The 12,834-nt window shown below is 44.7% G+C and overlaps 1 protein-coding gene across 3 annotated transcripts in view; it reads right to left on the reverse strand.

Moving 5' to 3' along the window:
* The window catches only part of cadm3 (cell adhesion molecule 3), a 154,681-nt gene that overhangs the window by 136,720 nt on the left and 5,127 nt on the right, over nucleotides 1–12,834 (reverse strand). For all 3 annotated transcript variants that reach the window (XM_058091024.1, XM_058091031.1, XM_058091040.1), the window contains 2 exons: nucleotides 11,469–11,727; nucleotides 8,579–8,769 (listed from right to left, as the gene is read on the reverse strand). In XM_058091024.1, coding sequence (XP_057947007.1) covers nucleotides 8,579–8,669 — 91 coding nt within the window. In that variant the 5' untranslated portion in view covers nucleotides 8,670–8,769; nucleotides 11,469–11,727. Of the gene's footprint in view, nucleotides 1–8,578; nucleotides 8,770–11,468; nucleotides 11,728–12,834 lie in introns of those variants that run through there.

Below are 12,834 nucleotides of genomic sequence, written 5' to 3' on the forward strand. Positions count from 1 at the left end.
GTGGTGACTTGGTTAGTGTCATTAATCCGTACCAGAAAGTCCGACTCAAACCAAAACAAACTCTAACCAAAGAAAATTTTCCCATTCCCAAACAACCATTCACACTCACATTCATACTTATGGACAATTTGGAGTGGCCAATTAAAACCGGAGTACCCGGAGAAAACCCACGCATGCACGGGGAGAACATGCAAACTCCACACAGAGATGGCCGAGGGTGGAATTGAACCCTGGTCTAAGTGTCAAACAGTCTTTTTGAATCTCGTATTGATGGGCAGTTACTCCGATGGCTCCTCTGTTCTTCCATTGATGTGCTGAGCTCGGCACTTTTAACCCAAGCCACCCCCCCCCCTTACTGATACATAACATTGAATTATTTATGTTAAGTAGATTCCTCTGTTGCAGGCCCTCTTAGTGTGGAGCCCTCCATTATGACAGCACTATTTGACTGCCCACCACGCCCTCCTGCTGCATCCTCGCTCTGCGGCATCGTCAACATAAGCAGGCAGACTGACTGAAGACTGATGCAGCAGCATGTCATGTGGACCCCAGACGAAGTCGACTAAAAAGAAATACCTCCTCCTTCTGTGAAATCTGTGAAATCAATGAGCAAACAGCTTGGTGTATTGACGTTTTGTTCGATTGGACTGGATGGGGGCGGCATGGTGGACGAGTGGTTAGCAGCACAGACCTCGCAGCTAGGAGACCAGGGTTCGATTCCACCCTCGGCCATCTCTGTGTTGAGTTTGGATGTTCTCCCCGTGCATGCGTGGGTTTTCTCCGGGTACTCCGGTTTCCTCCCACATTCCAAAAACATGCTAGGTTAATTGGCCACTCCAAATTGTCCGTCAATTTTTTTTTTTCGCAGATATTTATTTTTGAATCATTTTCTGCATATAAAACTATAAATATCAGCATGTATGGAACAGATTGATTGGATTTACATTACTTTCCATAGGAAAATTTTCTTTGGTTAGAGTTTGTTTTGGTTTGAGTCGGACTTTCTGGTACGGATTAATGACACTAACCAAGTCACCACTGCATTTATTTGTATTTATTTTTTTAAATCAATGACCCACTCTCGGGCTGCATGTCGGTCGAGTGGTTAGCGCGCTGACCTCACAGCTAGGACACCCGAGTTCAATCCCGTTCATGCGTGGGTTTTCTCCGGGTACTCCGGTTTCCTCCCACATTCCCAAAACATGCTAGGTTAATTGGCCACTCCAAATTGTCCGTCAAATTATTTATTTATTTTTTTCGCATACATTTATTTTTGAATCATTTTCTACATGTAAAACTATAAATATTGGGATGTATGGAACAGATTCATTGGATTTACATTACTTCCCATGGGAACATTTTCTTTGGTTAGAGTTTGTTTTGGTTTGAGTCGGACTTTCTGGTACGGATTACTAACCAAGTCACCACTGTATTTATTTGTATTATTTTTTTTTAAATCAAGGACCCACTCTAGGGCTGCATGGTGGTCGAGTGGTTAGCGCGCTGGCCTCACAGCTAGGAAACCCGAGTTCAATACCGTGCATGCATGGGTTTTCTCCGGGTACTCCGGTTTCCTCCCACATTCCAAAAACATGCTAGGTTAATTAGCGGCTCCAAATTGTCCATAGGTATGAATGTGAGTGTGAATGGTTGTTTGTCTATATGTGCCCTGTGATTGGCTGGCGACCAGTCCAGGGTGTACCCCGCCTCTCGCCCCAAGACAGCTGGGATAGGCTCCAGCAACCCCCGCGACTCTTGTGAGGAAAAGCGGTAGAAAATGAATGAATGACTGGAATGGATGGAATTTTTACCCTCCTTTAAGCTAAGATCTTACATAAGCACAGCAAATTACAACCCAACTTTTGAGATTCAATACCGCGATAAGTTCAGTACTATGTTAAAAAGCAGCGTTCCCAACGGGTGTTTAATATTGGAAAAAATGTCTGAAATCCAATGTCAAATTGGATACATTGGAATGTTTCTATTGCAAGAAACATCTACCAGAATGTCTGAGCACAATATCTTCTCTTTTAAAGTCAATCATCTGGACTGCGGTCATGATCATAATTTAATTTACACCAACTCTCTCGGAAAAAATGTTTTCCAAAAGCGAAAATTAACATTTGAAGTGTGAAACGTGGAGCTTCTGATCCTGCAAACCCATGCTGAATTTTCTTCACTTTAAATGTTGCCCATCATACACAACAGCAGGGTCTCTGCGGACTTCAACGGGTCCAATTTAAGACTTTTTAAGACCATAATGAATACAAGTTAAGACCCATTTCACATCTACACTCGCATAAAAGTACAGAAGACACCAGGGAAAATTGGAGTGTGCAGCATACGCACCGCACACCAACTGGTTGTGCTCAATAAATCCTGCCTGGGCTGCACTAGTAGCATTTTGTAGTTATCATACAGAGTGCTCGAACATCTACACATTTAAAAGCAAGCTTTGAATAAAAGTACACTTTTAAGACCATTCAAAATCATATTTAAGACATTTATGAGATTTTAAAAGCGGCACGGTGTTCGAGTGGTTAGCGCGCAGACCTCACAGCTAGGCGACCAGGGTTCAATTCCACCCTCGGCCATCTCTGTGTAGAGTTTGAATGTTCTCCCCGTGCATGCGTGGGTTTTCTCCGGGTACTCCGGTTTCCTCCCACATTCCAAAAACATGCTAGGTTAATTAGCGACTCCAAATTGTCCATAGGTATGAATGTGAGTGTGAATGGTTGTTTGTCTATATGTGCCCTGTGATTGGCCTGAACCAGTACAGGGTGTACCCCGCCTCTCGCCTGAAGACAGCTGGGATAGGCTCCAGCACCCCCGCGACCCTAGAAAATGAATGAATTAATTAATTAATCAATGAAATTATTGGATTTGACACTTTTTAAGCACCCGCGGATACCTTGGACAGAGACGTTTTTTGGCGCCATTGCTAATTCGTAGCTAATGATTAAATTACCTACCTATGGTATACAAAATATATAAGAAACATGCTAAAACAAATGTAGCCAGGAAGTTGGACACAATAAAACCAAAAGAAAACACAAACCCTGTACGGAAGTAATAATATTAGACGCCCTAAGAAAGCCATCTTTCTGAATCTCTGCCGGTCCAGTTGAGGGATGGCGTCCCTCCCTCCCTCCGAGGGACGCCCCTTATTGGGATGTTGCAGGAATGAAATAGGTCATCATTTTCTCACTCTAACCATTCCATGACCCCACGCTTCCTCCGCGTTGGGGGGGAGGTGGCACTGTTTTTCCTTTTATATGTCTGTCTCTTGAATTTTTTTGGCATCCGTCCTGGGCCTTATGCAAGCTCCCAGAGGAACCAAGGAGCTGCTTTGCCAGCGAACCGGCGAGACGATTCATTGTCACTATTTATTGCGACACTCGGACAAATTCCTGCACTTAACGTGATGAAGAAATAAGAAACTTTAACTCTGATTAATGTCTACGTACTACATGAACGGGGCCATATTCACATTCACATATTAGCATCTGTCTCTGCTGGGATGGTGCATTTACTGACAAGAACCGCTTAAATACAAAAACGCATGGGAGTTCAAGGGTTCTTTCACGTTTGTTTTAGTTAAACTCGAGTTTGTTGTTATTTGAAGAGAAAACAAATAATTTACTAATCATTCATTCATTCATTTTCTACCACTTTTTCCTCATGAGGGTCGCTGAGGGGGTGCCGGAGCCTATAGCCAGCCAGTAGAGGTCTACACGGCTGTGCTTTTCCTTGGCCGCCCCGCCCCACAGCCGTGGTAAGATTCAAGCGCAAAAATTAAATCACCTCTTTTTTCAGCTCAAGATAGTATAAATTGTGAGAAAAAGATGATATAAGGAAGGATTATGGACAATATAGGTGACCTTTCAAGAAACAAATGAGACTATCAATATTCATTCATTCATTCATTTTCTACTGCTATTTCCTCATGAGGGTCGCTGAGGGGGTGCCGGAGCCTATCCCAGCTGTCTTCAGGCGAGAGGCGGGGTACACCCTGGACTGGTCGCCAGCCAATCACAGGGCACATATAGACAAACAACCATTCACACTCACATTCATACCTATGGACAATTTGGAGTCGCCAATTAACCTAGCATGTTTTTGGAATGTGGGAGGAAACCGGAGTACCCGGAGAAAACCCACGCATGAACGGGATTGAACTCGGGCTTCCTAGCTGGGAGGTCAGCGCGCTAACCACTTGTCCGCCATGCAGCCCTAGAGTGGGTCATTGATTTAAAAAATAAATACAAATAAATACAGTGGTGACTTGGTTAGTGTCATTAATCCGTACCAGAAAGTCCGACTCAAACCAAAACAAACTCTAACCAAAGAAAATTTTCCCATGGAAAGTAATGTAAATCCAATGAATCTGTTCCATACATCCCGATATTTATAGTTTTACATGCAGAAAATGATTGAAAAATAAATGTCTGCGAAAAAAAATAAAGTAAATTGACGGACAATTTGGAGTGGCCAATTAACCTAGCATGTTTTTGGAATGTGGGAGGAAACCGGAGTACCCGGAGAAAATCCACACATGAACGGGATTGAACTCGGGTTTCCTAGCTGTGAGGTCAGCGCGCTAACCACTCGAATAAATAAAAATAAATACAAATAAATACAGTGGTGACTTGGTTAGTGTCATTAATCCGTACCACAAAGTCCGACTCAAACCAAAACAAACTCTAACCAAAGAACCAAAAATAACCAAAAATTTTCCCATGGAAAGTAATGTAAATCCAATTAATCTGTTCCATACATCCCTAACCCTAACCCTAACCCTAACCCACGCATGCACCTGGAGAACATGCAAACTCCACACAGAGATGCCCTAGCTGTGAGGTCTGCGCGCTAACCACTAGACCACCGTGCCGCCCTAATTTACTAATCAATCGAACGATTGAGACCAAAGTAATCCAACAATAAGAGTGAAGCTACACAACGATCCCGATCCGATTCCCTTCCAAATCATATGTTGACATGTCGTCTCATCTCCTAAACATTGTCAGACGCCGCTGGGGGCTTAATTACTCTCTTTGACTGACACGATAATGTAAAACAGACCAAAGCGAGGATCGGTCACGCGTGGTCAGGCCTGCTAGCGGGTACACCTTAATCAAATTTGACACACGTCTGAACGCCGGCCAAGATCATCATTGGACCCGCATTACAAAGCGATGCCTGGCTGGTGCGGGGGCTTTAGCGCATCACCATCATCGGCATCATTAGTATCATCAGTGAGCATCACTTCCTCGTCTCCATCACCTTTGCTCATTGGCGTGGAGCGTATGTACGCAAGAGTTGCTTTCTACACTTCGGATGCAGAACAGCTGTTGTGGTTGAGCACAGTGGCGAGTACAGTAGGTGTGTGTGTGTGTTTGTGTGGGTGGGGTGGGATGGGGATGGGGAGGGGGGTGCAGGAGAGGCCTCTGAGGATATGTTGTGAAAATGCAAATGCAGTAGCGTTTATTGCAGGCGCTCTTTGCATGTGCAATTAAATCTTAAAGTCTTCGGAGAGAATGCCAGCAGCGTTCCACCTGCGTCTCGATGAGTTTGAGGACTAAATCATCAGAGGGCGAGCTCGCCCGCTGAAGTCGCCGCTGCTGGTAAAAACCATCACTGGAGAATTACACAATTGGCAAACCGCACCGGATGGACTTTGGATCTCGTTCCAAAGTTCCTAGCTCCCTCCCTCTCTCCGTTAAGCCACACCCAGTCCAGCCAGTAGAGGTCTACACGGCTGTGCTTTTCCTTGGCCGCCCCGCCCCACAGCCGTGGTAAGATTCAAGCGCAAAAATTAAATCACCTCTTTTTTCAGCTCAAGATAGTATAAATTGTGTGAAAAAGATGATATAAGGAAGGATTATGGACAATATAGGTGACCTTTCAAGAAACAAATGAGACTATCAATATTCATTCATTCATTCATTCATTTTCTACTGCTTTTTCCTCACAAGGGTCGGGGGGGGGGTGCTGGAGCCTATCCCAGCTGTCTTTGGGCGAGAGGCGGGGTACACCCTGGACTGGTCGCTAGCCAATCACAGGGCACATATAGACAAACAACCATTCACACTCACATTCATACCTATGGACAATTTGGAGTGGCCAATTAACCTAGCATGTTTTTGGAATGTGGGAGGAAACCGGAGTACCCGGAGAAAACCCACGCATGCACGGGGAGAACATGCAAACTCCACACAGAGATGGCCGAGGGTGGAATTGAACCCTGGTCTCCTAGCTGTGAGGACTACGCGCTAACCACTCGACTGCCGTCCACAGCCGTGGTGAGATTCAAGCGCAAAAATTAAATTACCTCTTTTTTCAGCTCAAGATAGTATAAATTGTGTGGAAAAGATGATATAAGGAAGGATTATGGACAATATAGGTGACCTTTCAAGAAACAAATGAGGCTATCAATATTAAAGATCATTTTTACAATTATAGAAGGTGCACCTGAAGTGTCTTCTGCAGCAGTGGCATGTGCAAAAGTTCTATGCATGTTGATGTTAATGCATGTTAATGGTGAAATGTTAAGACATTCAGTGATTTTTTTTATCTACAAAAATTTATAAACCATAATTCAATGCAATGATATTTGTGAAGAACTATCGCGGAAAGCAAAAAGTCTCGAGTTTTCCATAGCCAGGTTCTTGAGATTTCTTCAGCCCGCCCCGCCCCGTTAGCCGAGGACCAGCCGTGGGGCCAGCCCCTCCGTGTAGACCTCTACCAGCCAGTATTTCCTGCCTGTGCCGTATTTTAGTGGAAATACTTAATAAATATGTTCAATACGTCCCGATATTTATAGTTTTACATGCAGAAAATGATTCAAAAATAAATGTCTGCGAAAAAAAAAAGATAAATTGACTGACAATTTGGAGTAGCCAATTAACCTAGCATGTTTTTGGAATGTGGGAGGAAACCGGAGTACCCGGAGAAAACCCACGCATGAACGGGATTGAACTCAGGTTTCCTAGCTGTGAGGTCAGCGCGCTAACCACTCGACCGCCATGCAGCCCTAGAGTGGGTCATTGATTTAAAACAAGTAAATACAAATAAATACAGTGGTGACTTGGTTAGTGTCATTAATCCGTACCAGAAAGTCCGACTCAAACTAAAACAAACTCTAACCAAAGAAAATTTTCCCATGGAAAAGTAATGTAAATCTAATAAATCTGTACCATACATTCCAATATTTATAGTTTTACATGCAGAAAATGATTCAAAAATAAATGTCTGCGAAAAAAAAAAAAAGATAAATTGACGGACAATTTGGAGTGGCCAATTAACCTAGCATGTTTTTGGAATGTGGGAGGAAACCGAAGTACCCGTAGAAAACCTTGTGTTAAAACCACTGCTAATCTACAGGACTTCAAACGCACACTCAGCAGACACTTCATTAGGAACACCCAAGATCTAACACAAGCGCTGGATTGTGGTTGTACTTTGTACAACCACAGACGTTTAATCGCTTGTAGTAATAACGACGTACTGCATTTAAGCCCCATGGGGGAATTATTATTTACTCAGCTCCGTCTAAATAGTTTCAAGGTATGCATTACGAAAGCAATCGGGGGATTAGTAGTTTGCTCAAGGGCACCCAAACATCTCTTCAGGTGTCACACCTCACTTATGTTTCTATTATTTTTTACTAAAACATCATATTTTCTTTGTAAAAGCTCCAAATCTTAGGTACAGCACGGTGTGTGTACTTCAAGTTTTCAGGCAAAATAGCACACAAGTACTTTGTTTACCATCAAACACCGCCTCTGGCTCCTTCCTTGGCACGCTGCACCGCTCCACCAGGTTTGGCGACAATCTAGCCAAGCAGTTTTTGCATAATACTGCATATGAACAAGAACCGAGAACGGGCTCGGAAAAAAATGCAAAACGGGAAAGGCAAATATCTGACATCGTCACCCATAGTTATGAAAAATATGAAAGCAATTAAGACAAAAATTTCTAACTTTACTGAGCCTTGAGGAACCCTAATATTTCTCATGTTACCAAAAAAATGATTCACTGTGTGATCTAGTTCGGTTTGCCAGGGGGTCAGTAAACCCGAATTAGGCTAAGACAGGGTCACATCATAGCATGACGACACAACATAAGACGTCCATGGATTCAAACAAGAAGATAAGCATCTCTACCTGAATACACCTGACACAAATTCCACCTAAAGCAGACCACCATAGGTTAGAAAACTGTAGGACTGAGACCAGTATCCCGCTAAAAAGGGTTGGAAAGGCCTGGAATGTGTGGTGCCAAACTGTACATGGTTGAAATGAGGCCAAAGTTTATGGACGTCTCACACATGCCTCATGCTCAGGGGGCTTCGCTTTGAGGGTGTCCCATACGGTTAGTTACGCTTCTGTGCCCCTCTTGTCATATTGCAGGAAACTAGCAACAAAAAAAACTCCAGTCAACAGATAAGGGGCACCACTTGAATATTGGTGAGGTCAGCGGCCCCCGAAGGAGAGTAGGTGCCGGGCGGCAAAGGGTGGCAAACATTACGAAGCGACGGATGGGACCAGAGTGAGACATTGAAATGCGAGGCACTTACCAAAGACAACGTTGCTGTGAACTGCAGCTGCAAAGGCTAGCGTCATTAGGCCGGCAATCCATAACGGAGCAGGGGCTGATGGGAAAGCCATGGTTGGGCGCACAGATCCTGCTTGTTTACGCTGAAATCTCAAGCGAAGGAGGGGCTGCCAGGAGCTCAGGAGGGGGGGTGGAATCCCAGAGGAGGGCGACCTGCGGTAAGACAGCCAGTTGTTATAACTCCACTTCTCCTGCCGCCATGGATAAAACGACTGTGGTCCCTTGCTCACATGCGCGCATCGATCTACTTGGATCATAACACACAGAGAGCACCGGGGGTGATGGGAATCGAACATACAGCGATGGTGGCGGTGTATTAAAGGTAATGAGGAGGCGGGGCTGTTGAATGAAAAAATGATTTTTGTCTGTTTAGTTACACAAAAAACCTAATTAAAATATTGCTATTTTAATATGGCTCGTTAGGTGGACATTTTTCACTAGCAAAACAACAATGGCGGCTTATTATGTTCTAGTTTGTTTATGTCCCATCTCCTTCAAAGTGACTTCCATACGTCACATTCATTCATTTCCTACCGCTTTTTCCTCACAAAGGTCGCTGGGGTGCTGGAGCCTATCCCAGCTGTCTTCAGGCAAGAGGCGGGGTACACCCTGAACTGGTGGCCAGCCAATCACAGGGCACATATAGACAAACAACCATTCACACTCACATTCATACCTATGGACAATTTGGAGTCGCGAATTAACCTTGCGTATTTTTGGAATGTGGGAGGAAACCGGAGTACCCGGAGAAAACCCATGCATGCACGGGATTGAACTCGGGTTTCCTAGCTGTGAGGTCAGCGCGCTAACCACTCTAACGCCATGCAGCCCTAGAGTGGGTCATTGATTTAAAAAAATAAATACAAATAATACAGTGGTGGGCGGCACGGTGGTCGAGTGGTTACCGCGCAGACCTCACAGCTCGGAGACCAGGGTTCAATTCCACCCTCGGCCATCTCTGTGTGGAGTTTGCATGTTCTCCCCGTGCATGCGTGGGTTTTCTCCCACATTCCAAAAACATGTCCAGGGTGTACCCTGCCTCTCGCACGAAGACAGCTGGGATAGGCTCCAGCACCCCCCGCGACTCTCGTGAGGAAAAAGCGGTAGACAATACAGTGGTGCCTTGGTTAGTGTCATTAATCCGTACCAGAAAGTCTGACTCAAACCAAAACAAACTCTAACCAAAGAAAAATTTCCCATGGAAAGTAATGTAAATCCAATGACTCTGTTCCATACATCCCAATATTTATAGTTTTACATGCAGAAAATGATTCAAAATTAAATGTCTGCAAAAAAAAAAAAGAGAGATAAATTGACAGACAATTTGGAGTCGCCAATTAACCTAGCATGTCTTTGGAATGTGGGAGGAAACCGGAGTACCCGGAGAAAACCCACGCATGAACGGGGAGAACATGCAAACTCCACACAGAGATGGCCGAGGGTGGAATTGAACCCTGGTCTCCTAGCTGTGAGGTCTGCGTGCTAACCACTCGATCACCGTGCCACCTCATACGTTCAACATTATTCAAAATATTGTTATGCAATTGGTGAGTGTGAATGGTTGTTTGTCTATTTGTGCCCTGTGATTGGCTGGCCACCAGTCCAGGGTATACCCTGCCTCTCGCCCGAAGACAGCTGGGATTGGCTCCAGCACTCCCGCGACCCTTGTGAGGAAAAAGCGGTAGAAAATGAATGAATGAATGAAAAGTCAGTTTTGGACAACAAAAACAGGGACATGGCTAATTACTGGAAACTTGACAACTTTTACAAGAGTACAGGCTGGGCTCATTGAAATGCTTTATAAAGCATCAGATGCATGTAATATTGATATCCTTAAAGTGTTATCATCTTTATACAGATGCCTTATGGACGCATAAAGATGCAACATCAGTTCAATAAAGGTTTGTACAAACTTACAGCAGGTGTTTTATACAGCGCATATGAAGTCGTGCGAGAAATTTCAAGTCAATCCCATCCATGGTATAATAACAGCGCCACCGTGTGGTGAGTTTAACATACAAAACAAAGTAGGAGGGAATGTTTTGACAAATGTTCATCCTTTTGTGCGCCGTCAAGAGAGGAGTTATACATGAGGACGTGTCCTCATTTTTCACATGTGTTTGTGTTTTGTAGGGAAAAAAGGAGGTAAAGGTGCTCGTGTCCTACAAAGTACGCACACTCCTTTCCTCTCACGTGCGCACCCTTCTTAAAATAGCATGAAAAAAAAGCGCACGCTCATTGTCACCGCGCGGAGGGAGCGTTGCCTGCGGGACGGAGGGATGGGGGGGAGGGGGATGGGTGTGCACAGAGATGGGATGGACTTGGGAGGGGCAGGTGCCGTTGAAGGGGGGGGGGGGGCTTATTGCCGCTTCAGTCTTTCCCTGTTGAAATGAAAACAAAACAAAAGGGAAGGAAGGCGTGTGGAAAGATAACCCACAAACGCACCATAACACTTTATAAACAATCATGGCGTCAATAACAACATTTACTAATATGCGTCCACTTCCTGACATTGATTATTATGGGATGGTAATTTCTGGAAGTGTGTGTGTGTGTGAGAGAGAGAGAGCTCACACGGCGGGGCGTGAGAAGCCTTTCAAAATAAAACATTTTAAAGAAAAACAAAAGGATTACGTTTCTCTCAGTCTCTCTCTCCCGCATTACAGATTAGCAGCACGCGCGCACGCACGCACGCACACGCGCACTCAAGCACGTTCTCACGGTGCACATTCCTGCAGAAGCGCGCCAGTAGTGACAGGTGTGTCTGCACAGTCACAATAATAAACTGTATAGCGTGTGCGCACGCACACACACACACACACAGACAAAAAAACACGCACGCAGTCACTCACCGTTACGTTCCACCTCCTTGTCTCCACTTGGCTTCCCTGGTGATGATGTTCTTTGCTTGTGGAAGCTCCTTCCTTTTTTCCACCCAGTCTGTTATCCAACTCTTTCTGGCGAAGAAATCCTCCTTCTTGTGTCTTTTGTTGTTTTGTTGTTTTTTTTGTTTTTTTGTGGTGCTTTTGCTCCCCCCTTTTTTTTTTCCAAGCGCCTTTCTCGCGTCTCTCTCTCCACTGCTGCCGCTCACTGCAGCAAAAAACAGTCTGGCTGAAAGACGAGGGAGAGAGGAGAGAGGAGGGAGAGAGGAGAGAGGAGGGAGGGGACAAGAGAAGGAGGGGATTTTAATAGCGTTTGGCCCGCACCACCAGGAGAACAGAGCATGCAGGGCCAGAGCCAAGGAGGGCGGGTGGATGTGTGTGTGTCTATGTGTAGGTGTGGGTGGGGTGGGGGGGTGCATGTCGACATAAAACACATTATCACGACTGTGATCTGACTTTTGTCACCCATAGCCTCTTTTCACACAGACATCCCAAAATAGAACCTGCATATAGCCGTCTGAGCCTAGTATACAGAAGCCAGCTAAGCGCAATGGTGCCTTACCTGGGCGCTTCCACAAAGCAATACAATGATTGGGAACACTTCAACTTGCCAGTCTTTATCAGTTACTGTAAAACATAACAGACACATGGTCTAAAGCAGGGGTGCTCATTAAGTCGATCGCGAGCTACCGGTCGATCACGGAGGTGGTACTGGTCGATCGCTGGTCGATCGCGGCGTGACATTAAAAAAATATCATCCCAGCATCAATGCCGTCACTTGATTGATATACAGGGCAGCCATTCAGATGACAACTGAATGTTGCCCTTCGGGCGACCAATCAAATCAAACAAGGTCTCTAAGTGCAGCAGAACTTACGATGTCAGCCTATCATCCATCCCCGTTACTTGATTGACATACAGGACAACCAGTCAGATGACAACTGAATTTTGACCTTTAGGTCACCGCTCATGCGTAAACAACGATGCAAAGTGCTAAGCTAGTCGGCGAATTGCGAGATTTTAAGCCCTCGCTAAAGTTTATGGTCACTAAAATGAGTGAAGGAGCTGGACCAAGTAAAAAGGCAAAAACATATCACTTCCATACGGATATGGAATATTATACGGATATTATGATACGGATATTATCCATGACTGATAAACATTTGGAAGTGTGCGTGAGGTTGGCTATCAGCAGCTACTGTCCGGACTATGCATCCCTGGCTGATTCAATTCAGTGCAAGTCATCAAAGTAAACTCAGGTAATTACCAAAAATGTTAATAGTTAATTATGTGTGTTTTGCAATATTGGCTCATTTGGTTATGTAAGGTACATCAA

The sequence above is a fragment of the Doryrhamphus excisus genome, chromosome 1, assembly GCF_030265055.1.
Source record: "Doryrhamphus excisus isolate RoL2022-K1 chromosome 1, RoL_Dexc_1.0, whole genome shotgun sequence".
In the NCBI taxonomy this organism is placed as follows: domain Eukaryota; kingdom Metazoa; phylum Chordata; class Actinopteri; order Syngnathiformes; family Syngnathidae; genus Doryrhamphus; species Doryrhamphus excisus.